Here is a 27,621-nt window from a genome sequence, read left to right on the forward strand (position 1 = left end):
CGTCGAGCTGGGCCGTCGGATTCCTTGAGGAAGGACTTACAGCAAACCGCAGAGTTCTTAGTTGGTGCCCGCTGATGCAGGGTGACTACTCCTTAGTCACAAGGGAGAAATCTTGAGAAGAGTCTTGAATGTCCTTTCGTAGAAAGTAGTTCTTGAATCAAAGATGATCTAATTTGGAAGGGTCCCCGCTCCGGTCTTTATTCTAAAGAAAGGGGTGGGTACATGACTAGGTCCTGCCCTAAGGGTGGGACCAGGAAGGGGGGTAGTTACACCCCTCTCCCCTGCCGGACTTTCCCCAGGCCAGGGCTGTCGCCCCTGGAACTGGTTCTAACCGGCAGATGCGTAGTGAGCACCGGGGTGCCACTTCGCAGTCACCTTCTCGCCAAAGCCCTACCTACCCAGAATACACAAACCCTGTCTGGGACGGTGCGAACAGCGCCCTCGACAGGAAACCCTTTGTCCAAGTGCTCCTCGCTGGAAGGACTCCCAGCAGCAGGAGGTCAGACTCGTGTCTGTGGTGGCAGCATCCATTTTGTGGAGCTGAGGCTTCAGTTAACTTTAACCGGGGTTCACAGTTACGTGCATGTCGTGTCCCTCTAGAGGGGTGGGATGCTAACCTCATCGCCAGAATTGGTGAGAGGGCAGCACCCCGATTCGTATGACACCTTACTCGACATGCCTGGATAACGCGACACCGGAGTTACCGTTATGGTACGCGTTATCATGGAACAGCCATTGGGTCTTGATTCCGCAAACTGCAACCGGGCTCGGCTCGGGCCTGAACCTAGCTCACACGAGCCCACGCACTCTGCCTTCAGGATTGTTAAGGCCTGCCATAGGAGTGACTGATAGGAACTCGGGTGTCCATTGTATGGTTAGATATAGAGCTACTATACCTAAAGCGAAGGGTGGTTACACGGCTTCGCCCCAGCTGTCGTGCAGCCAGTTGTGTCAAATTTAGGAGGCCAGCCAGGGGTGGCATAATTCATGCTTCAGCCCCTGGCGGCCCTGGGTACACCGATGCCCTGCGTTACGGGGTCTGATAAGTTGGCCCAGTACCAATTGGTAAATGCACCTAGGGTACATATCGTAATTTAGAAAGAGAACAGCCAGGCTGTGGGTCTGATTAGCAGGCCCACAGCCAGAGAAAGTCGTAAACCAGTGAAACAAAAGCAAAAAATCTGGGTGATCATAGGATTGCAGACCCTACTCTCCTACACCCACCACGAATAAGTTGTTCTTACCTCGGGGCCCCATAGCATCTGAGCGACTCTTGCTATCTCCAAGAAGAGCCATGCAATTCGGCCAAACAGAGGGGCTGCCCATGACATTGACGGGGTTTCCAATCGTTGATAGCCCCTTCACTCCTACAGCTTGACGGCATTCCGCCCTCCCTATTTCCCACATCACTGCCTCTAATTAACTCCCCCTCCACCTGGCCTATTTGCTATCCCAATCAGACCATACACTCTTGGTAGTAACGCTCCTTCCAATATGGCCGCTACACTTTGCCATCGGGATCCGGATGTAGGTCTAAGCAACCGCTCGGTTTCCACGCATGCGCATGACGCGCGACAGGCGCGACGCTACCGATGGTGCGCCGGCTTATCTGGAGACTACCTACTTATAAGCGTTCACCTAAGTTTTCCCTCACCAGCTGCTCCGCACCCTGACCAGGTGCCGCGAGCGTGAGGGGTAGGTGTCCCGCCGATTCAGCGCCTGCACCAAGGTAAGCTCCATCTACACTCCCGAACCCCCCGAGGCTCGTCCTTTTGGCTGCAGCCTAGTTCTGCTGATACCGGCGGGAACTGCTCCCAGCCCCAAATTGGACTCTCGTCGTTTCCCTTTAGTACCAGTACGACCGTACTCTGTCCCTCTCACCAGATGGACCTGGTGACAACGGATACTGCTCCCCAACCCCACCTTTGACACACTCCGTTTCCCTGCAGCACGGCCAAGAGCCTAACGGAGTATGGGTAATGCCCCTAATCTTCTCCTCCCTCTTTGCTTGGTCCTTTCTTTTCCCTCCCTGCCTCCGAGATAAATTTACTCATTTACATTCATTATTTGAAGGTCGCGACCGGCTGGTCGATCCACAGTATCACGGCGCTGATGTCAAAAAATCGCTAGACATGAGTTAACCTCACTCACTTTCATTTTCATCTTTTATGTTTAATTGGAAAGGTTTTGATCAGCACGATGAACCATAACATCACCGCGTCGGTGTCAACATTACACGCTGGGCACCTTAATATGGGGTATCATCCTAATGCCTACCTTAGATACCAGTCTCAGTTCTGGGACCGATAAAGTGGTCATCCTTCCTCCGTGTTTCTGATTTTTATGAAATCCACTGGTTTTCACCCTGGAGGTTATTTATACATTCAACCAGCCTCCACAACCAGACACCTCCGCAAACCCCTCCTTGATGGGTAATACACCTCCCTTACATACCCTACAGGTTCCAATACCAGACAGCGCTGGCCTCACGGGAGCATGCTGCGAGGCCCATGTCACTTTCCCTTAGGGTAAGAACCTTTTTGCTGTTTTCCTAGGAATGGGTGTCTCCTTGAAAGCTTCGACATCACACCTCAGGATAGTGTTTAAGTTGCACTCTGGGAACCTCCAATGTGAGGTATTAATCGTGCCATCACTAGACCGATTATGAAAGGGAAAATTCTACCCAGTGTCCGGTAAAATTGGTTTCCCTGCACAAACAACCCCCCCCCCCCCTTCCCCCCCTCACCCCTCACAGTGTGGAGAGTATTCACCAAAGTCACTCTATATCTTCTGAGTAACTAGTCACATTAGTGAGATATGACTTGACCTGCTCTCTTTTAACCAATTTTTTTCCCTACCTCTAGGTCGCCTAAATAGAGCAGGACCCCGTGGCCCTCTTTACCCTCGACCCAGAGAGGTTGTATCTGCTTTTTACTAAGTGAATGAGCATCTAATATTTTTGTGTCTTTTTGTGTAGTACTTTGTTAAGGTCCTGACGAATCGCCGGTTGGCGAGAAACATGTTGACCACACCAGGGGGTTGAGTTAGTTTTCTGTATACTTATACGGTCACTAGCTCCCCTCTCACCCCTTTTAATCAGGGAATCGGCCACGTCAATAAAATTCATTGTGGACTGATTACCCTTTTTAACTTTCACTCACTTTTGCACCGACTACACCTTCTTCCATCCTCACTCACACCCACCATCGGCAAGGAACAAAAGACCCCCGCCAAAAGAGTGCCTTCGGGTACTCCGGCAGACATTGCAGTGCCGGTCTGTCGAGGGGCAGTGAGTCGATGATGATACTGGACACCCTTCAGTCAGGGTGTGTTTCACACCTAATTCTCTGGGTGTGTGAGGCTCTCTAAGTTCCGACAAGGGAACCCCTCCAGTCCCTTGACTTGTGACATCAACTCTGTTCTCCACTCTGTAGCACTCTCCCCGGGGAACTTTGTATTACCTGTCAATGCCTTTATAGAAGCACGCATTGGTAATTGTTGTAAGTCTAGTCTTGCAGCAAGGGACATGCACCCTCTCTTTCCTTCAGCAGTAAATACCAAAACTATATCTCACAATCAAAGATTTTGTTAAGACACCGTGACTTCCCTTGAAAATACAAGGGTGCAGTGGCATGAAAGAAGTAGCCGAATTGATGAAACATAGCCGCCTAAAACTCAACTCAGACAAAACCGAGGTGCTCATCCTAGGATCTTCCCCCTCTGCCTGGGACGACTCTTGGTGGCCCTCCGCTCTGGGCACAGCACCCACTCCCACAGACCATGCACGTAACCTTGGCTTCATCCTAGACTCCTCTCTCTCGATGTCCAGACAAGTCAACGCAGTCTTATCCTCCTGCTTCAACGTACTTCGCATTCTCAAAAAGATCTTCCGCTGGATCCCCCTCGAGACAAGAAAGACTGTCACCCACGCACTGGTCACGAGTCGACTGGATTATGGAAACACCCTTTCCGCCAGAATCACAGCAAAATTACAGAAAAAACTCCAACGCATCCAAAACGCATCAGCGAGACTCATATTAGACATCCCTCGCCAAGATCACATAACCGGACACCTAAAAGACCTCCACTGGCTTCCCGTCAACAAAAGAATTACTTTCCGCCTTTTCACCCACGCACACAAAGCCCTCTACAATCTAGGACCCGAATGCCTCAACACTCGACTGTCCTTCTACAAACCCACCCGCCAACTAAGATCGTCCAATCAAGCCCTCGCCGCAGTCCCGCCCATCCGAAAATCCACCATGGGTGGCAGATCATTCTCCTTCCTTGCTGCCAAGACCTGGAACTCACTCCCCACTCACCTCCGCCTTACTCAAAACCACATCTCCTTCAGAAAAGAACTTAAAACCTGGCTATTCGTCAAACAATGAACCCCTTCCCCAAGCGCCTTGAGACCCTCTGGGTGAGTAGTGCGCTATACAAATGCCCAAACTTGAACTTAAACTTGAGGGAGATGGCCAAAAAAAATATGTTTCAGACACAAATTAACGCCCTGTATTTAGACTGCGGCTGGTGGAAAGCAGGAATTGACCGAATGTGTCATACAGGACGTGGGGCCTCTTGGAAGCTGTGTCGACAGATGTATTTTATGCAGGAATCAGATCGTTTTCCTTCGCACAGAGCAAACCACAGACTCAGTCTTCACATTAGAAACCTTGGTCAGTAAATATGTCTAGAACAAAAAGAGGGAACTATTTACCCGCCACGTTAACTTACAAAAAGTGTTTAGCTCACCCTGACACCACGACTAATTTAAACTACTGGGTGCTTGAACCCAAGAAGGGGAACACAGCAAAACATTTGCGATTGCTCAGTAGCTTTGATAGGTGCATACTAATAACGTGCAAACGTGTCTGGACTAAAGGGTAGAAGGATAAATATTCATGTTCACTTACTAAGTCCATGAGAGCTGCTATCTGCTAGACCAATCCTACAGCCCAAATGTAATACTGAATGGGTTCGAAAGCTTGCAGATTACCTGGGGGTCGGAGTAGTCTGACAGGTCAGAGTGTCTGTGGGCTGACTTTTTTTTTTGTTTGTGGGCCTGGTTTATGGTCTGGTGGACCGGTTCTTATTGTTGATTTCCCTATTACTACAAACATTGCCTGCGGCAAGCACATATGCATGCCGTCTCCCACACATTGCAAAACACCCATGCAGTGTGTCTTTACTAGTTCAAAGCTGCCCCAATTTGCAAATGTGCGCCATTGTTTTTAGCTATACAATTAGTTAATTGGGACCACTTTTATTTTGGTACCTGGGCCTATTTCTTCTGTTCCAGTCCAACACTGGATGGCCTACTAATTGTGGCTCCTATAGCAGGTTTCAGTGCAGTGTGTATTTCCTGGAAGAGCACTGTAAAAATTGTGTGTTGCCGATGTGCCAAAAAATACTGAGATTATGCTCTTTCAGAATACAAATCAAAGAACAACAAACGCATAATTATTATGTATAGATGAGGTCGAGCGCACCAAAGAGTACACCTACCAGGAGCATTTGTACATTTCAAATGATCAATAACAACACTCTTTAAGAAAATCCCTGCATGCTTTCCGCGCCATTATGAAGCAGCTAGCATACTTCAATCCATAGGCCAAATTAATGCTAATACTCTTAAAGGATATCATTTCCCGAATGATAATCTTAACATTATGGGGATTAAGTGGGTGGTTTTATAGTTGCAAGGATTATGCACAGTAGATCAATCTCCCACAGAAACCTGCACCTCCTTCGTGCTGGCATCATCTGTGCATGACAGAAACCTCCCCAGTCTTACCTCATAGCAGAACTGAGAAGATTCCTTGTTGGTGCTATATTGAGGAAAGGGGCAGAATAATGCAGTCCAGTGAGTGGTTAACCATGCAGAAACATGACTAGAGTCCTTTTCACAAACGTTCCTTCCAAAAGTAGTGGCAGCTCGCAGAATCTTTTGAAAATGAAGCAGGATTAGTCGTCATAAAGAATCAATCCACCTAGGGAAATGTAGCAATATAGAATTTGTAGATCACTGCAACAAAACTTGGAATTTGCCAAACCCCTTACTTGAGTCTGAAGACAAGCACACAGGCAAACATTCATGAAACGCTGACTAAATGGCCTCAGGTGGCTGGCCGACACAAAGACTCAGAGAGGATAGAGTCCGATTGTCTTGGGCAAAGTCGAGACCTAAGGGTTTGTTGCCAACGATGACTCGATTACTAGTTGAACATAATAGTGGAGTGCAAACCCATAAATAGGATCACTGTGCAGACGCATCCTACCAGACCTGTACAGTGCCATTAAGAGTTAATCACCACAGCTAGGTTCAAGCCTCCATTGACCGGCTGCTTTTAGTAGGTGGTAAAGGGGAGCAGGGTGGCCTATATTGTGTGGATGAGGAGGGTATCGGCAGGCTGTTCACTAGCAGGGTGGAACATTCTGTGTCCTCCCCCCTCATGCTGTAGGCTGGTTATTTCATGGTCAAGATAGTCTGTCTGGTAAAATTAGGCCCAGTTTCCCTGCTCCTGGAAGGATCTGGGGGCGAAAACATTGACCAGTGTTAAATGGGAGGAGTGGTATCTGAACTGGGTTAACTCATTGTCCAAATCCTAAGTTATGTTATGTTTTCAAAATTATATAGCGCAGCATATACCCAAGGGTGTCTTGGCACTGATAGCTACACAGAGTACATGGGACCGTTTAGGACAAGAAAGTTAACAAATGAAATGCCAAGTTTTAAGAAGTTTTCTGAAAACCTGTAGCGAAGGTGTAGATCTAATGTGGAGAGGCAGCAGATTCCATTGTCTAGGAGCTCCAGCAAGAAAATTGCTACCACCTCATTTAGTTTTCTTGAATCTAAAGGTCGTCATTTTATAGTTATAAATGTTCTGTATGGAGTTTAAAGGAAGCTTTTCCTCAAGACAACAAATAAGAGAAACAGTGTCATACTAGGAGACTGACTGGAAATAGCTGAGCCAGCAGTAAGTTACTTTCATACATGTCACGAAAGAGACATCGCCCAGAACCAGAAATGACAACTGTGGAAAGGACAGTAATAATGCTTATTAATTGTGTTGCGTCTTTATTTTGACAGGAGGAGACTCATTTTAGTCGGCTGCTTTGCACTACAAGAGCATCTTGTAGCAGGGAGCGGTACCACAGCATGGAAATTGAAGTGCATTGCAATACGATAATGCTTTTTTGGCAGCGCTAAACATACATTCAGGGTCGTACTGGCCTATAGGGCAATCAGAAAGTGCCAGAAGTGTTGGTCTGACTGGTCTCTGTGCTGGCTGTTTTTTGACTGTTTGTGGGCCTCCTTTGTGGCGGGGGTCGGCCGGATTTTACTTTTGATTTCCGTGAAAAGACCACAAACATTTCCAGCAGCAAGAACACATGCCTGCAGTCTACCATCCCTTGCAAAACTGCTGCATGTTTTTACAGGTTCACAATGCCTTGATTTGTAAATGTGGGCCACTTGTTTAGCCGTCTGATTCACTAATGAGGGCACACTATTATTGAATGGTCAAGGATAATGGGAAACCCAATCTACCCTTGAGGGCTTGGGTACAATCGAATAAACGGGTAAAGGTGCCTACAAGTGATTTACTTACAATACTTGGTTGTATTATTTCACGTTATCATTCAACACAAGAGTTTTCAATCAACTTGTTAATTTCTTTCGCGTAAAAATTTTGTATAACATATACCTCGAATTTTTTAAGTTCTGTAAAGTCAGAACAATGACTAGATCATGATACATATAACCAGAAAATATACAGACACAGGTGTATATAAAAAGAATTTTATCTTTTAAAAGTTCATAAAGGGTACTTCAATTACACACAATGTAACGAGAGGATATCATAAACATTTAGATGGTCCGTCAATGTCACAATTGTATGCACTTTTCTTTTTTACAGAATTGTTTTCAGAAAAAAAGTGTAAACGGTAGACGTTTCGGTCTCTCATGCAATTGTCCGTGAGACCATCTTCAGGACTATTGTGTACAATATAGATGACCCCTGGAATTAATTTCAACTGATCTTCTAGGTGGTACAGTTGTAGTGGTTCAATCTCAGTATGTTGAAATGGAACTGCTCTTTATTTGGTTCCTGTTGTTTTAGATATATAGATAGTCGTAGCAATATTCGTACAATCCTAGGGAAGCTTGCATCTTTTTGTCCAGCTCTTTCCTTCTTCCACAACACAACGCTTTTGAATATCTTGCATCTAGCGATCGCACTCTCTTCTCCAAATCGATAGTCTTATTGAATGGCATGGGCCAATTATCAGTTTGAAACTGCATATATTTAGCGTCCTGCAATTGTTCTTTTTGCATTTGTCACCCCGAGTGGGACGGGTATGCTCAGACGTGCTCTCCATGTCAATAGAATCAAGCTATCCGGGCTGATGAGGGCCGAAAGCCCGAAACCGGTCCTAGGATGCTTGTTTCCAGTCCAGGGAGGACCTGACCTGGCAGTTCGGGCTGGACTGTTCCGATTGGGCGCAGGGTCAAGACTGATTTGTATATGGCTGGGTCCAAACTGGAATGGCATGGTGAGCAAAAAACGATGGATTTAGGCCCAAATCTCTGTACTGGGGAGAATGTATGACATTGTTCTGAATTCTGTCCATCAATTGTTCTTTTTGCATTTTTCAACCCGAGTGGGACGGGTATGCTCAGACGTGAGTCGCATGCTTTCCATGCCACTGGAGTCAAGCTATCCTGGCTGGTGAGGGCTGAAAGCCCGAAATCGGTCCTAGGATGCTTGATCAAGACCACGGAGGACCTGACCTGGCAGTTCGAGCTGGACTGTTCCCATTGGGCGCCGGGTCAAGACTGATTTGCTTATGGCTGGGTCCAAACTGGAATGGCATGGTGAACAAAAAAAGATGGATTTATGCCCAGATCTCTGGACTGAGGTGAATGTATGACATTGTTCTGCACTCTGTCCATCAATTGTTCTTTTTGCATTTGGTTTTATATTTAGCGTCAAACCTGCTGTTTACTAAATATTACTTTTGTATATAGCTGTGATATAATCTATACGTTAAATGGTAAAGCAACGAAGATACCAACGTTTTATTGTGTAGAACTTACATGCTATGTATTTGTTTTCTGGTTTGGGCAGTGCTTTTGGGTGGTAAACGAGTGCAGGCTGCAATGTATTCGACAGCTTTTCAGCCATCTCAGTTTTCACTTATTGCTGGGTACTACTCCATAGGGACCTATGGGAACAGCAAATGTTACTACACCCTTCATGCTGGATTATTCGAAAATGTAGTCCATTCTTAGTCGCTCGTAGCGGTCTTTGGGGATTAACTTCAATGCTGACTGTACAGCCTGGTGTACCAAGTGCTCAAGTATATACACTTTGCTGTGTCTCTGCACCCTGATGTATCCAGTACTGACTCTGCACCCGGGTATATCAAAAGGTGGAGTCTCTGCACCATAGTACATCCAACTCTGTAGTTTTTCCAACCTGGTACATTCAGTTCTGACTTTCTGCCTTTTGTTACATCCAGTGCTGACTCTCTGCCTCCTGGTACATCCAGTGCTGGAGACTCTGCACCCTGGTGTATCAAAAGCTGGAGTCTTTGCACTCTGGTACATCCAACTCTGTAGTTTTTACCAACCTGTTACATCCAGTGCTGACTCTCTGCCTCCTGGTACATCCAGTGCTGGAGACTCTGCACCCTGGTGTATCAAAAGCTGGAGTCTCTGCACTCTGGTACATCCAACTCTGTAGTTTTTTCCAACCGGGTACATTCAGTGCTGACTCTCTGCCTCCTGGTACTTCCAATGCAGACTTTCTGCCTCCTGGTACATCCAGTGCTGACTCTGTACCTCCTGGTACACCCAGTGCTGACTCTCTGCCTCCTGGTACACCCAGTGCTGACTCTCTGCCTCCTGGTACATCCAGTGCTGACTCTCTGCCTCCTGGTACATCCAGTGCTGATTCTCTGCTCCCTGGAACATCCAGTGCTGGAGTCTTTATACCCTGGTGTATCAACAGCTGGAGTTTCTGCACTCTGGTACATCCAGTGCTGGGGCCTCAATGCCCAGTGATACATCCAGTGCTGGAGTTTCTGCACCCTGGTACACACTATGCTGACCCTATGCATCCTTATATTTTAAAAGTTGGAGTCCCTGCACTCTTGTACATCTAATGCTGAGTGCCTGCACCCTGGTGCATCTAGTGCTGACTATCTTCATCCTGATATGTTACTCGTTGGAGTCTCTGCACTCTGGTACATCCAGTGCTGAAGTTTCTGCACCGCGACACATCCAGTGCTGACTCTCTGCACCCTGGTAGATCCAGTGCTGGCGTCTCTGCTCAGTGAAACATCTAGTGCTGGACTTTCTGCACACTGGTATATCAACAGCTGGAGTTTCTGCACTCTGGTACATCCAATGCTGGGGCCTAGATGCCCAGTGATACATCCAGTGCTGGAGTTTCTGCACCCTGGTACACCCTATGCATCCTTATATTTTAGAAGTTGGAGTCCCTGCACTTTTGTACATTTAATGCTGAGTGCCTGCACCCTGGTGCGTCTAGTGCTGACTATCTTCATCCTGATATGTTACTAGTTGGAGTCTCTGCACTCTGGTACATCCAGTGCTGAAGTTTCTGCACCCCGACACATCCAGTGCTGACTCTCTGCACCCTGGTATATCCAGTGCTGGCGTCTCTGCTCAGTGCAACATCCAGTGCTGGCGTCTCTGTACACTGGTATATCAAAAGCTGGAGTTTCTGCGCTCTGGTACATCCAGTGCTGGAGCCTCTGCGCAGTGGTACGACCAGTGCTGACTCTCTGCATCCTAATATTTTAAAAGTTGGATTCTCTGCATTCTACATCGAGTGCTAAGTCTCCAAACTTTGGTATAACGTCTGAGTATACAGTACAAAAAATAAACTAACATGCAGTATAATATGGACCTCAGCTAGTCCGGACTTCGTGGTCAAGTTCACTTTGCATTGTGGGCCTTGTAGTTTATTATTTGCCTGTGTGTGGTCCTAAAATCCCTGCGTGTGAAATGCTGTTTGCTACATCAGACTGTCACAAATAATATATGGTCACTTGGCATTTGTGAAACCTGTAGTGTACTTTTAGATTAGCATGTAGGTCCCCTTATTCTTACATTTGAAATCTTAAAGTTGGTACCTGCTTGGCTGCTCTTGTGGCAATGCGGCCCCCCACTAGTGCTGGGATTCCCTCCTCCATCTCGACTTAAATGCATCAGCTCATCGACCAGTGCCTGAATTGCACATCGGGTGCACTGTTCCTGTTTGCGCCACATCACACCCTTAACCAGGTGCACCTGATGCGGACTCGTGCAGTGCACAGGTGTGCATGAATAATTCTCTGTCCTCAGCCCAGGCACAAACTTGCGCTGAAAAGAGTGCCTTATTGAAAGAGTGGGTCGCAGTTTGAATCTGCAGCTTCTTCTTTAACTGTAGGCAGCATTACCTCATTTAGAAGAGGTGGAATGACATCCCCTTGCAGGCTGGGCAGTGAGGTACAATACCCACCTGCATGGGGATTCTCATAGGGTTCCTAAGTCACCCTCTCCATAAGAGTGTCCTGGAGGTGTTGGGAAGCAACTATGTGACACTCTCACGTGGCACATAGACAGCTTCTTTGCCTCTGCGTCCGCGTCTGTAATAACGTGCAGGTGCAACAGCAAAGCGTTCCCTCATTGGCACTGGTCCACGTTCCATGCACATAAGGGAATTGCCCATTGTAATTGCATCAGTACCATCCATATTACTAAATATCCACTCAAGTATCACGACCCCCTTCCATAATACCAAGGTTCCTGGGGGCACAAGTACATGTGGAGCACCGGGTCACTTTCTGTAACATGGCTCCGGGAGTTACACCCACATTGAACTGCGTGGCGTTGCAAAAAATTGGCATAATCATACTCATGCTAACCAGCTGATAATTTCTTCAGTGTGTGTTCACAGTGAGGCAAGTCCCTTTCTTTGAATCATTTCACCCCCCCCCCCCCCCCCCATTATTTACTTGTAGTCACTTGCAGCATTTTGTTAAATCTCACCTGAGGAACTCAACATCACAGTAGAATCGATAGGGCAAGCTCCCAAGTACCTCCCATGCTGCCTGCAGGGTCCCAAACCGTCCTGGTCAAGGTAAAAAAAAATCATGGTGTGGCTGTTCTCAAAGTGTTCCCTCTCGTTTGTCCTGAAATGTGTACCCCACCTGGAAAGAGATCCCCCCACTGCAAATTTACTAAAGTGCAAGATGAAATGTGCCATTGCACCCAGAGCCAGACAGAAATATGACAGTGTAGCAGTGGCAGGCTTCACTTTTATGATACGCCAAAACCACTGACCGCATTTGTACTGCGGTTTCTTGGTAAAATACTTGAATTCTTCCAGTGTTATAATCCTGGCTGTTTTGGATTTTGGGTGTTACATCTTCACTTCTAGTCTGTTGTGTTCAGAGTTGGATGTTACATCAATACTAGGTCATCAAATATGGTTGGCAAGCTACCAGTTTCTGCCTATTCCAGTGGCTGCTTGATATTAAACACCCAATGACTGACACAGGGGCGCCTTTTCGCAAGTGAGATAGCCCTGTTACAAGCGCTATGCTACTGATACCTCATGCTCATTAATTCTCGTATGTTCACATGTCTTTTTCTTGTTTTCAGGCAGAGGACAAGGCGGATGTGCTGAATAAGGAGCTCCTTCTAACCAAGCAGAGATTGGTTGACACCGAGGAGGAGAAGCGGAAGCAAGAAGAGGAAACAGCACAGGTGGGATTTCTTTTACTCATTTCATTTTCACACATCCAAAGAGAGACCTTCTCCAAGCTCTTCAAGCAAACAGCAGACACAACCTGCAGAAAAGTATAAGAGTTCTTAAATGGGGAGAATAAGCATTGGCAAAGCCAATAAGTCTGGCTTTGAATGTGGAGCTCTTGGCTTTCCCAGAGTTTGTTTCTTTTAAATGGTCTTAAGGTATATCAGAAACTATTCTAAGATGGCAAACGGTGCATGCACATGCTTGTGAACACAGGGACAGTCATCTTGTAATGTTTTTAGTAACACTTTGCCAAAAGCCATTGCTAAGATGTCTGCTTATGCATGCACACAGATGTGAATGAACGGCGGCCATCTTGGAATGGATTTTGTTACAAGATATTAAGTATTACCAGGTATTATTAGGTATGGCTACACATGCATCCACAAGTAAACGTACACACAGGTGACCATCTTTGAATGGTTTGTTGTAATCTTTTACGAAAAGCATTCAAAGAAGGACATCCATGAGTGCGCATGGGTGCCATTTTTGAATGGCTTTAAAGCCTTTATAAAAACTGGCATTGCCAGTATCGCACATATGGAATGCAGTGAAATGCAAGCAGCAGCGAGGGCCCAGTAGCATGACTAGGGCAGCATTTCCCAGACTGTGGGTCGAGACCCACTGGTGGGGCGCCAGCCAAATTCGAGTGTGTTGTGAAAGTTCTATAATTAAAGATGGTTTCACATTTTGTGTTGATCTTGTCACATTTGCTGTGCTTCAGAGACAGAGGTCAAATGTCAAATGAAGTCTTCTGACACATTACTGCTTAATCTTTTAACATGCAGAAGGATGTTTAATTTTCTTTCATTGACTGCAAAGTGGGAGGAGTTTTAAAGTGAACTATGTGACAGACTTGCTGAGGTACAAGGACCGTGAAAGGAAAGGCTGTCGGATGTAATTTTTTTGTAACACACAATGTAATTTAAATACCTAGAAATGAACTGTGTAAATAAACTGTACACATATTTGAGAATATATCATCAGGTAAGACAGCAAAAATGAGGCACTTTTTTTCTGACTCTGAAGTGCGATGAAACAAGCCCGTACAGGTATCACTCATTAGTAGTACAACTAGTATACTAATCTAACTTTTGTAGTAGATTAGTATATATGTGTAACACTCAAAAATTCTTAGAAAACACTTACACTCACTGGATGATGTCATCAGTGAAGTCATTTGAGTTGTCACTGACCATGTCATGAGTGATATATGTGAGGTCATAAGCAGTGTATTTGGGGGCATAAATTATAGTTAGCTCAGGTAACTATAAGTGCTGAATTTCACTGCTTTTGTACGAGTGAATTCTGAGCCTTAGTATAACGTCCCTGTAATCTCTGGGGGGGGGGGGGGGTTCAGTGAATTTCTACGGTCTTTTTAATTATATTTCCTAACTATGTCTCTTTAACTTGTTTTTAGGTAATTTCTACGTTTAGAAAAGTATATTTCCTAACTATAACGGTCTTGTAAACTTATTATTTTTCATTGAATTTCAACATCTGTAAAAATTGTATTTCCTAATTAACCTGTAAGCTTTGAGAGTGGGTGTGTGAGTGGCTGTATAGGTAGGTGAGTCTGAGTGGCTGTACGGGTCCCTGAGTGGGTGTGTGAATGGGTTTGTGGGTGTGAGTGACTGTATGGGTGTGTACATGGCTGTGTAAGTGGGTGTAAGAGTTCCTATGTGTATCTGTGAGTTGGTGTGTGAGTGTCTGAGTGGGTCTGTGAGTGGGTGCGAGTGTCTGCGTGGGTCTGTGACTGGATTGCTGAGTGTCTGAGTGGGTCTGCGAGTGGGTGCATGAGTATCTGAATGGGTCTGTGTGTTGGTGCCTGAGTTTGACTGGGTCAATGAGTGTCTTTGAAAGCCTGTGAGTGGGTGGATGAGTCTCTGAGTGGGTGCATGAATTTTAGAGTGGATGATTGAGTGGGTACGTGGTAAAGTATGGGGGCACACCGGAGCAAGACCTCATGCCAGCTCACCATGACAGTCCTCCTTTTCAACTTGCCCACAGTCAGCTACCTCTTCTCTGCTCACTCCGTTCTCTCTAATTTTCTTCTTTGTGCTCATTCTGAAAGTTATTTTGCCTCTTTCTGCTCACTCCTGACCTTTATTCTCCCTCTTGCTGCTCCTTTCTGACCTCTATTTTGCCTTTTTCTGCCAGTTAATTTGCCTTTTCTGCTCATTTCTCACTATTATGTTGCCTCTTGCTGCTGGTTTCTGACCTCTATTCTGCTCATTTCTCTCCTTTATTTAGCCTCTTTCTACTAGTTTCTCACCTTTATTTTAGGGGTGGATGGTAAACTGCGCTTCACAACCACCAAGGGGGACTTCATCCCCGAAACAGTAATTCCAGAAGGCACTTTGCAGAGTGGTTGAGGAAGGGGGTGGGGCCTCTGATGAGGTCTCAGCAATACCGCTGTGTGGGACTTACTTGTGCTAACAAAGGGGTTCTTGGACCCCAGCGAACCTCAGCAGCCAAGGGGACTTCATCCCCAAACCAGTAGTGTATCAGGAGGCGTGTTTGCAGAGTGGTTGAGAAAGGCGGCATGGCCTCCGAAGAGGTTTCAGCAGTCCTGATGTGTGGGACTTACTGGTGGTAACAATGGGGGTTCCTGGCCCCATACGACCCTCAGCAGCCAAGGGAAACTTCATCCTCCAACGAGTAGTGCCCCAGGAGGCCTATTTGCAGAGTGGATGAGAAAGGGGGAGGTGCCTCCGATGAAGTGTCTCCAATCCCACTGTGTTGGACATACTGGTGGTAACAATAGGGGCTCTTGACCCCCATTGACCCTCAGCAGCCAAGGGGAATTCATCCTTCAACGAGTCGTGCGCCAGGACGCCCATTTGCAGAGTGATTGATAAAGAGGGTGTGGCCTCCGATGAGGCCTCAGACGTCCTGCTGTGTGGTTACTTACTGGTGGTAACAGGAAGGATCCTTGGGCCCAAGGGAACTTCACCCACCCAAATGAATAGCGCTGCTTTTTGTTTTTTGCTGCAAATTTCTCGAATTCAAAGAGACATGTTTTAAAAAGCGGGCTTTTTTGTCTTGCTGGGGTCCGGCCAAGTTTAGGGGGTCAGGGTATTCCTACCCTGTTCCCTTTTCTTATTTTTAATGTTTTTTTTGAGGAGTCAGCCGAAGCAGAGTCCTAAGAATGCTGTCAACTCTTCCTGGTTGAAGTGTTTGCAGCCAATCCGAGCTCTGCATTTCCCTGCTTACGCTCATTATTTGTGAATTTGCAGCGGCCACAGATATAACTATCTTGATTCTCTTACTTTTCTCAACAGCTACTAAACTGATTTACAACAAATAACTGAAAAGGTGATCTGCGTAACCAAATCTACCTTTCTGCCAGGGTGTCTAAAGAATCTTTGTGATTTTACATGAGAAACGCAATTTTTTCTCTCCCCCCCCCCCCCCCCCCCTTGACAGAGCACCCTGTAGCTTACCATGAGCAACAAGACTCACTGTAACACTTTTTTGGGGGAAATGTTCGTAAAAATTCATCAAGCAGCGCCAAAAATATAGGCAAGTCAAAAAACACTAACTATAACTACCTACTGGCGACCGCCAGTAGGATGGATATATATATATATATATATATATATATATATATATATATATATATATATATTTTACTCCTCCGTTTCTTGGAACAGCCGCCGCACTCCTTACCAACGGGTGCATCGTGGGAAAGGACCCCCCAAGTCCGATCCACAACATTCACCTTCTCCCCACTCGCAAAGTACGGGTCCACGATGCTGTGTGCTGGCCTCAAATTTTTAATGGTACAGCTAAAAAGGATGCGTTTTGCCGGCACAGCCGGCTTGTTCACCAGTAGTTTTAACATTTGTCAAACCACCATTTTAAACACCGTAAGTTTTCACCCGGTCACATGACATGACTACAGAAACAGTGTGCACGAAAAAAGACTAGTAGTTCAGATCTTAAACTCCAGTAAAAACGTCTGCTGTTACATGCATTTGCAAAAGTATAATACATTTGTAATTTACACGTGCAAGTCCTGAGTGCAATTACATATTATAAAATAATAACAGTGAAGCCTCGCCCCTCGCATTTTGCCCACAATGCAGAATATCAGTTTTTCAATAAAACTTTATGCGTCACGCATGGCTATACACACTCAAGATACTGGTAAATTTTACAAGCTGTAGGTCCAAAATTATTATACTTTGTCCCGCATTTGACCCCTGTTGGTATTTGACTTGTTTGTCCAGCATAATTAAGACACTTTAAATACTGGGTTACTTTTCAGCCCAAGTGGGCATGACGATAGCATATAACTGTCTTTGTTACCAAAAATAAACTTAAATAAAATTAAAATAAAAGTGACCCCATTATGTGAAAACACCATTCTCTCCAAAAAATATAGAAAGAATATTATAAAGACAAAAAAGTTAAAAACCATTCTGAAGAGGCAATTTCTAAGAGATACTCTGATACTCTACTAATCTATATCAATTCGAAGTTCAGCAGTCTACCTATACATTTCATAAATGTGTAATCAAATCCTCATCCATGTTCAGACCCATCGGGGCCCTACTGTTTAGTTCAATAATATAACAGGACTCCAGGCGCCTAAGTCTCTTTTCGCGATTGCCTCCCCTAATATGGAAAGGAATACAGTCCATCACAAAATAACTCAACCCCTGTGTGTCTTTCTGGATGTGAGTTTCAAAGTGGCGTGCCACTGGATAGGTCTTATCTCCATTACGAATGGCCCTCAGATGTTGGAGCACTCTTTTGTGGACAGGAAGAATAGTGCTGCCACGTACCGCAGGCCACACGGGCACTGCAGCACGTAGACAGCATACTCTGTCCTGCACGTAAAAAACCCTCTGATTTTTTTCACTCTGTTGGACATTTCAGGTGCATATGCCGGCATTGTAACCCATGGCTACACGCCTTGCACTTTGTGCACTTGATAAACCCTTCTCTCTTTTTTAGCCACGTTTTGGGCTGGATGTTTTGCTGCTGCGAAATCATGTTGCTAACTAGCATTTGTTTGAAAGAGTGTGCCCGTCTAAACGTTATTGCTGGCCTTTTTTGTACCATTTTGCCTAGTATTGGATCATTCCGAATAAGGTGCCAATGCTTATTCAAAATGTTCCTAATCTGTCCATGCTTTCTGTTGTAAGCTGTAATCGTTCTTACTTGATTTGCCTGTGTACTCTCTTTTTTGATCTTACTTTGGCTTTTAGTGAAAAGAATGTTCCCCCTGCTTCTTTTCTTTGATTTCTTGATGGAGGCTTGGATATTACTCCTGTCATAACCCCGTGCTGTAAACCGGGATTCTAGATTTCCAAATTCTGTCTCAAATGTTTGTTGATCACTACAGTTGTGTATCATCCTAAGACTCTCACCGTATGGTATACTCTTAATTAAGTTCTGCGGGTGAAAACTCGTGGCATGAAGTAACGTGTTTCCCGCTGTCTGTTTCCTGAAAACCTTAGTTTGCAACTTAGAGTCCTTTACATACACTGTGAGATCTAGGAAATTAACTTCATTCCTACTGACAGTACTGGTGAACTTCAGGTTCAGAGAGTTATGTTGTCATTTTTTAATGAAGTTCTTAGCAGTTTCTTCTGAACCCCTCCATACGACGAAAAGATAGTCGATGAAGCGACTCCAGTGGAGGATATTTTCTTCCCATTCTTTGTGGAACTCAACCCGGACCACCTGCTCCTCCCACCAGGCCATATGCAAATTAGCATAGCTGGGGCGAAGCAGGTGCCCATCGCGGTTCCACAAAGTTGATGATACATGTCATTATTGAAAAGAAAAAAGTTATATTTCAAACACACTGAGACCATCTTAAGAAGCATTTGAGTATGCGACCATAGGCCAATTGGGTGTTGACTTAGAAAATATTTCACTGCTTGTAAGCCGTCCTCATGTCTAATGCTAGTGTATAGAGTTGTTACATCAATAGTAACCAACAGCATATCTTCTTCCCAAGGAAGGTCATAGATTTTTTTGAGAAAATCACTGGAGTCCTGTATATAAGAAGGCAACAACTTTACAAAAGGACAAATAAAAGAGTCAACATATTTGGAGGTGTTTTCTAGCGCTCCCCCAATTGCAGATATAATTGGGCGCCTTGGTGGATTTTCTAAATTCTTATGCACCTTGGGAATAAGGTAAAAAACTGGTGTTATAGGGTTAGGGGTTTTCAAGAATTGCCATTCTTCCCTTGTGATCAAACATTGCTTATACCAATCTTCAAGTTGTACACTGTAGGAACTGAGGCTACTCTGCATAACTGCCTCCGTTATTTTCGCATAGTTGTTACGATTGCTAAGCTGTTTATAAGCTTCGCCCAAATATTTGGCTTTGTCCCACAACACCACATTCCTACCCTTGTCTGCGTCTCGCCCAATACAATTGCCCTTGGATTTCAATTTTGAAATTAACGCAGAATACGTTTTTTTATGCTGGGTGAGTTTTTTTATGTTTGACACTGGTGCATTTTTCAAGATTCTTTAGGTCATTCACAACTAGTTCATTAAAGATGTCCACCGCATCTTTGGTGCTCATAAGGATAAATCTTGAAGCTGGTCGAAAACCTGATGGAGCACTGATATCAATCTCCACTTCTTGTTCTCTTGCTATTTCAGAGGCCTGATCAATAGTCAATAATCTTGATTCATCCTGCTCAACCATCATTCTTGAGCCGGTCTCCAAACTTGTCCCGGGTTGCTCATCCATTGGTTCCAAATCCAGATTCGCCATTGAAAGCTGGTTGGTTTGCATAGCAGCCCTCATCGTCTGCTAACCTTCCTTTTGATTTTTTGAGTGACTTGATGCAAAATATTTCTTTAATTTGAGAGATCTTATAAATTTGAAAGTATCTACCCTTGTTGCAACATAGTTGAACTCCGCCGGTGGGCAGTATGACAAACCTAGTTGTAGAATTTTTTCTTCTTTTTCCGAGAGGTTGAGATTGGTCAAGTTAATTACTGTCCCTTTCTCCTCCATAGCAGCAAGTTCCGTTATTTTTTGCTTTTCGTTGAGGGTGCACTGACGGCGTTTGGCCCCTTTGCGCCTCTGTTTCCTCTGCCTCTTCCACTTGGTTTGTCTACATGAGTTGCCTGAGGTCTTGGGTGGAGGTTGAACCTCCTCACCTCTTCTAAAAAAGCAAACTCATCTATCACAGAGGGGACAGTTTTGAACAGCGGACGGCTCTGACCTTCATCCTGATCTGTATCAATTTCCGAGCTCAACACGCTGCTCAATTCAGATTGAGCCTCTCCCCTGTATTGTTGCACAGGATTCATTCTTTGTTTTCCTACAGTCTCAAATTTCTTTGCGAACGTGTACATCTGTCCCCGTTCGTAATCATTTTTATCCCTACTGTATTTTTGGGCTTTCCTCTCCTTAATAGTTGACTCCAATTTCTTTAGGCGTTCACCCATTTCTTTGGTGAATTTAGTAATCGAATCTTGATCCGTTTCTTTGGACAGCATTTCCGTTATCTGGGTTATCTCCTCCAACATTTTCTGTCTATCTGAGTCCTCATATTTAATCAGGATAGCCAGCATTCTTCTGGACGCTTCCTGATTGTTTTCCGCCCATTCAAGCAGCATGTTGGGATCTGGGTTTTGGTATGTGGGGGCCACTAAAATTCTTAACCCCCTCGGTATTCGTTTCACCTCCAAATAGTATTGCAGTGATTTGGCCTCCCTCCATTTGGAAAGCTCCCACACTTTAGTTTCTCCAGGCGCCTCAATCGTGCCAGGGTATCTGTGACTGTCTCAACATTCGCCGCCGATCCTGTTTTCTTTCTTGATACTACTGCATCATCAAATATTGAGAGAGCAGCCTCTTCCCTCTCTTTCAATTCTTCAGCTGACATAGTTAGTCCCACCTTAAGGCTCAAGTGCCTTAAGCCAGCAACCGCCAGTAACCACAACAGCCCTTTGCCGTTTGATTTAACTTTCTCACTGGCTTCCCCATTTCGCGCACCGTGACGGTAGGCGTTTCCTACCTTGATTTGCTGACGCGTCTCTCCCAGGTCCACCGACTTGTTCGAACAACTCCGCAGCTCCAGATAAATCACCTAATATCCCAGAGTGTCAAGGCTCCTCTCAATGTTCGGTGCGGGGGGCGGCAGACTTGATACTTTACTCCTCCGTTTCTTGGAACAGCCGCCGCACTCCTTACCAACGGGTGCGTCGTGGGAAAGGTCAGCCCAAGTTCGATCCACAACATTCACCTTCTCCCCACTCGCAAAGTACGGGTCCGCGATGCTGTGTGCTGGCCTCAAATTTTTAATGGTACAGCTAAAAAGGGCGCGTTTCGCCAGCACAGCCGGCTTGTTTACCAATAGATTTAACATTTGTCAAACCACCATTTTAAACACCGTGAGTTTTCACTCGGTCACATGACATGACTACAGAAACAGTGTGCACGAAAAAAGACTAGTAGTTCAGATCTTAAACTCCAGTAAAAACGTCTGCTGTTACATGGATTTGCAAAAGTATAATACATTTGTAATTTACACGTGCAAGTCCTGAGTGCAATTACATATTATAAAATAATAACAGCGAAGCCTCGCCCCTCGCATTTTGCCCACAATGCAGAATATCAGTTTTTCATTAAAACTTTAGGAGTCACGCATGGCTATACACACTCTAGATACTGTTAAATTTTACAAGCTGTAGGTCCAAAATTATTATACTTTGTCCCGCATTTGACCCCTGTGGGTATTTGACTTGTTTGTCCAGCATAATTAAGACATTTTTGGGTCTTAATTATGCTGGACAAACAAGTCAAATACCCACAGGGGTCAAATGCGGGACAAAGTATAATAATTTTGGACCTACAGCTTGTAAAATTTACCAGTATCTTGAGTGTGTATAGCCATGCCTGACGCATAAATTTTTATTGAAAAACTGATATTCTGCATTGTGGGCAAAATGCGAGGGGCGAGGCATCGCTGTTATTATTTTATAATATGTAATTGCACTCAGGACTTGCACGTGTAAATTACAAATGTATTATACTTTTGCAAATCCATGTAACAGCAGACGTATTTACTAGAGTTTAAGATGTGAACTATTGGTCTTTTTTCGTGCACACTGTTTCTGTAGTCATGTCATGTGACCATGTAAAAACTCACGGTGTTTAAAATGGTGGTTTGACAAATGTTAAAACTATTGGTGAACCAGCCGGCTCTCCCGGCGAAACGCGTCCTTTTTAGCTGTACCATTAAAAATTTGAGGCCAGCAGACAGCATCGTGGACCCGTACTTTGCGAGTGGGGAGAAGGTGAATGTTGTGGACAGAACTTGGGCGGTCCTTTCCCACGACGCACCCGTGGTAAGGAATGCGGCGGTTGTTCCAAGAAATGGAGGAGTAAAGTATCAAGCCTGCCGCCCCCCGCACCGAACATTGAGAGGAGCCTTGACACTCTGGGATATTACATGATTTATCTGGAGCTGCAGAGTTGTTCGAACAAGTCGGTGGACCTGGGAGAGACGCCTCAGCAAATCCAGGTAGGAAATACCTACCGTCATGGTGCGGGAAACGAGGAAGCCAGTGAGAAAGTTGAATCAAACGGCACAAAGCTGTTGTGGTTACTGGCGGTTGCTGGCTTAAGGCACTTGAGCCTTAAGGTGGGACTAACTATGTCAGCTGAAGAATTGAAAGAGAGGGAAGAGGCTGCTCTCTCAATATTTGATGTAGTTGTATCAAGAAAGAAAACAGGACCGGCGGCGAATGTTGAGACAGTCACAGATACCCTGGCACGATTAAGGCGCCTGGAGAAACTAAAGCGTGGGGAGCTTTCCAAATGGTGGGAGGCCAAATCACTGCAATACTATTTGGAGGTGAAACGAATACCGAGGGGGTTAAGAATTTTAGTGGCCCCCACATACGAAAACCCTGATCCCAACATGCTGCTTGAATGGGCGGAAAACAATCAGGAAGCGTCCAGAAGAATGCTGGCTATCCTGAATAAATATGCGGACTCAGATAGACAGAAAATGTTGGAGGAGATAACCCAGATAACGGAAATGCTGTCCAAAGAAACGGATCAAGATTCGATTACTAAATTCACCAAAGAAATGGGTGAACGCCTAAAGAAATTGGAGTCAACTATTAAGGAGAGGAAAGCCCAAAAATACAGTAGGGATAAAAATGATTACGAACGGGGACAGATGTACACGTTCGCAAAGAAATTTGAGACTGTAAGAAAACAAAGAATGAATCTTGTGCAACAATACAGGGGAGAGGCTCAATCTGAATTGAGCAGCACGTTGAGCTCAGAAATTGATACAGACCAGGATGAAAGTCAGAGCCGTCCCCTGTTTAAAACTGTCCCCTCTGTGATAGATGAGTTTGCTTTTTTAGAAGTGGAGAGGAGGTTCAACCTCGGCCCAAGACCTCAGGCAACTCATATAGACAAACCAAGAGGAAGAGGCAGAGGAAACAGAGGCGCAAAGGGGCCAAACGCCGTCAGTGCACCCTCAACGAAAAGCAAAAAATAACGGAACTTGCTGCTATGGAGGAGAAAGGGACAGTAATTAACTTGACCAATCTCAACCTCTCGGAAAAAGAAGAAAAAATTCTACAACTAGGTTTGTCATACTGCCCACCGGCGGAGTTCAACTATGTTGCAACAAGGGTAGATACTTTCAAATTTATAAGATCTCTCAAATTAAAGAAATATTTTGCATCAAGTCACTCGAAAAATCAAAAGGAAGGTGAATAGACGACAAGGGCTGCTATGCAAACCAACCAGCTTTCAATGGCGGATCTGGATTTGGAACCAATGGATGAGCAACCCGGGACAAGTTTGGAGACCGGCTCAGGAATGATGGTTGAGCAGGAGGAATCAAGATTATTGACTATTGATCAGGTCTCTGAAATAGCAAGAGAACAAGAAGTGGAGATTGATATCAGTGCTCCATCAGGTTTTCGACCAGCTTCAAGATTTATCCTTATGAGCACCAAAGATGCGGTGGACATCTTTAATGTACTAGTTGTGAATGACCTAAAGAATCTTGAAAAATGCACCAGTGTCAAACATAAAAAAAACTCACCCAGCATGAAAAAGAGTATTCTGCGTTCATTTCAAAATTGAAATCTAAGGGCAATTGTATTGTGCGAGACGCAGACAAGGGTGGGAATGTGGTGTTGTGGGACAAAGCCAAATATTTGGGCAAAGCTTATAAACAGCTTAGCAATCGTAACAACTATGGGAAAATAACGGAGGCAGTTATGCAGAGTAGCCTCAGTTCCTACAGTGTACAACTTGAAGATTGGTATAAGCAATGTTTGATCACAAGGGAAGAATGGCAATTCTTGAAAACCCCTAACCCAATAACACCTGTTTTTTACCTTATTCCCAAAGTGCATAAGAATTTAGAAAATCCACCAGGGCGCCCAATTATATCTGCAATTGGGGGAGCGCTAGAAAACACCTCCAAATATGTTGACTCTTTTATTTGTCCTTTTGTAAAGTTGTTGCCTTCTTATATACAGGACTCCAGTGATTTTCTCAAAAAAATCTATGACCTTCCTTGGGAAGAGGATATGCTGTTGGTTACTATTGATGTAACAACGCTATACACTAGCATTAGACATGAGGACAACTTACAAGCAGTGAAATATTTTCTAAGTCAACACCCAATTGGCCTATGGTCGCATACTCAAATGCTTCTTGAGATGGTCTCAGTGTGTTTGAAAAATTACTTTTTTCTTTTCAATAATGACATGTATCATCAACTTTGTGGAACCGTGATGGGCACCTGCTTCGCCTCAGCTATGCTAATTTGCATATGGCCTGGTGGGAGGAGCAGGTGGTCCGGGTTGAGTTCCACAAAGAATGGGAAGAAAATATTCTCCACTTGAGTCACTTCATCGACTATCTTTTCGTCGTATGGAGGGGTTCAGAAGAAACTGCTAAGAACTTCATTAAAAAATTACAACATAACTCTCTGAACCTGAAGTTCACCAGTACTGTCAGTAGGAATGAAGTTAATTTCCTAGATCTCACAGTGTATGTAAAGGACTCTAAGTGTCAAACTAAGGTTTTCAGGAAACCGACAGCGGGAAACACCTTACTACATGCCACGAGTTTTCACCCGCAGAACTTAATTAAGAGTATACCATGCAGTGAGAGTCTTAAGATGATACGCAACTGTAGTGATCAACAAACACTTGAGACAGAATTTGAAAATCTAGACTCCCGGTTTACAGCACGGGGTTATGACAGGAGTAATATCCAAGCCTCCATCAAGAAAGCAAAGAAAAGAAGCAGGGAGGACATTCTTTTCACTAAAAGCCAAAGTAAGATCAAAAAAGAGAGTACACAGGCAAATCAAGTAAGAACGATTACAGCTTACAACAGAAAGCATGGACAGATTAGGAACATTTTGAATAAGCATTGGCACCTTATTCGGAATGATCCAATACTAGGCAAAATGGTACAAAAAAAGGCCTGCAATAACGTTTAGACGGGCACACTCTTTCAAACAAATGCTAGTAAGCAACATGATTCCGCAGCAGCAAAACATCGAGCCTAAAACGTGGCTAAAAAAGAGAGAAGGGTTTATCAAGTGCACAAAGTGCAAGGCGTGTAGCCATGGGTTAAAATGCCGACATATGCACCTGAAATGTCCAACAGAGTGAAAAAAATCAGAGGGTTTTTTAGTGCAGGACAGAGTATGCTGTCTACGTGCTGCAGTGGCCTGCGGTACGGGGCAGCACTATTCTTCCTGTCCATAAAAGAGTGCTCCAACATCTGAGGGCCATTCGTAATGGAGATAAGACCTATCCAGTGGCACACCACTTTGAAACTCACCACCAGAAAGACACACAGGGGTTGAGGTATTTCGTGATGGACTGTATTCCTTTCAATATTAGGGGAGGCAATCGCGAAAAGAGACTTAGGCGCCTGGAGTTCTGTTATATTATTGAACTAAACAGTAGGGCCCCGATGGGTCTGAATATGAATGAGGATTTGATTACACATTTATGAAATGTATAGGTAGACTGCTGAACTTCGAATTGATATAGATTAGTAGAGTATCAGAGTATCTCTTAGAAATTGCCTCTTCAGAATTGTTTTTCACTTTTTTGTCTTTCTAATATTCTTTCTATATTTTTTGGAGACAATGGTGTTTTCACATAATGGGGTCACTTTTATTTTTATTTTATTTAAGTTTATTTTTGGTAACAAAGACAGTTAAATGCTATTGTCATGCCCACTTGGGCTGAAAAGTAACCCAGTATTTAAAACGTCTTAATTATGCTGGACAAACAAGTCAAATACCAACAGGGGTCAAATGCGGGACAAAGTATAATAATTTTGGACCTACAGCTTGTAAAATTTACCAGTATCTTGATTGTGTATAGCCATGCGTGACGCATAAAGTTTAATTGAAAAACTGATATTCTGCATTGTGGGCAAAATGCGAGGGGCGAGGCTTCGCTGTTATTATTTTATAATAGGTAATTGCACTCAGGACTTGCACGTGTAAATTACAAATGTATTATACTTTTGCAAATGCAGGTAACAGCAGACGTTTTTACTGGAGTTTAAGATCTGAACTACTAGTCTTTTTTCGTGCACACTGTTTCTGTAGTCATGTCATGTGACCGGGTGAAAACTCACGGTGTTTAAAATGGTGGTTTGGTAAATGTTAAAACTATTGGTGAACAAACCGGCTGTGCCGGCGAAACATGTCCTTTTTAGCTGTACCATTAAAAATTTGAGGCCAGCATACAGCATTGTGGACCCATACTTTGCGAGTGGGGAGAAGGTGAATATATATCTATATATACATACATACACACACACACACATTTATGTATATCACTGAAAAACGAAAGTTTTTTTAGTGGCTGTATGGGTCTGTGAATGAGTTTCTGAGTGGTTGTATGGGTGCGGGAGTAGGTGTGTGAGTGGTTGCATGGGTGTGGGAGTAGTTATCTGAGTAGCTACGTGGGTGGTTGTGAGAGGTTGGGTGGATATATGATGGGTTGTATGGATCTGTCACTGTGTGTCTGAGTGGCTGTATAGGTCTCATTGGGTATGTGAGTGGCTGTATGGGTCTGTGAATTGGCTTTTGAGTGGTTTTCTAGTTGTGTGAGTGGTTGTTTGGGTGTGGGTGTGAGAGTGGTTGTATGAGTGTGTGAGTAGGTGTCTCAGTAGCTGTGTGAGTGGGTGTGTGAGTGGTTAATGGATCTGTGAGTGGTTGTATGGGTGTGTGATTGGGTGTGAGTGGTTCTGTGGATGATGTCATCCGTAATATAATTTGAGATGTCATGAGTGATGTTACTGACCATGCCATGAGTGATGTAATAAGTGAGGCCATAAGCAGTGCATTGCGGGCTTAAGTTGTAGTTAGCTCCGGTAACTGTAACTGCTGAATTTCTATGGTTTTGTGTGTGTGAAACCTGAGCCTAACTATAACTTTCCTGTAACCTTTGGATTTTTCAGTGAATTTCAAAGTTTAAAAAAAATTCTATTTCGTTACTATAATGTCCCCTGTAACCTTTGGTTTTTTCAGTGATTTTTTTTAATGGTAGCTCCTAACTATAAGGTCCTTGTAACCTTTAGTTTTTTAGTGAATTTCTATGACTTTTTAATGGTATTTCCACACTATAGCATCTGTGTAAAGCGCAAATGTACAAACCATAACTAATGGTAAAAGGACAGCAATGCCACAGACACCTGTTGTCCCATCTTGTGGTACAGCCTCGCTTCACAGTCTATCCTAGATCACATCACAGTGAGATTGACACACACAGACAGCAATGTT

At 44.4% G+C, this 27,621-nt stretch overlaps 1 protein-coding gene across 3 annotated transcripts in view; it reads left to right on the forward strand.

Annotated features, from left to right (window-relative positions):
- The window catches only part of LOC147660681 (rab GTPase-activating protein 1-like), a 225,995-nt gene that overhangs the window by 170,313 nt on the left and 28,061 nt on the right, over positions 1–27,621 (forward strand). For all 3 annotated transcript variants that reach the window (XM_086951531.1, XM_086951532.1, XM_086951533.1), the window contains one exon: positions 12,683–12,787. In XM_086951531.1, coding sequence (XP_086807657.1) covers positions 12,683–12,787 — 105 coding nt within the window. The remainder of the gene's footprint in view (positions 1–12,682; positions 12,788–27,621) is intronic.

This window comes from Lissotriton vulgaris, unplaced genomic scaffold (genome assembly GCF_964263255.1).
Source record: "Lissotriton vulgaris unplaced genomic scaffold, aLisVul1.2 SCAFFOLD_763, whole genome shotgun sequence".
Lineage (NCBI taxonomy): Eukaryota > Metazoa > Chordata > Amphibia > Caudata > Salamandridae > Lissotriton > Lissotriton vulgaris.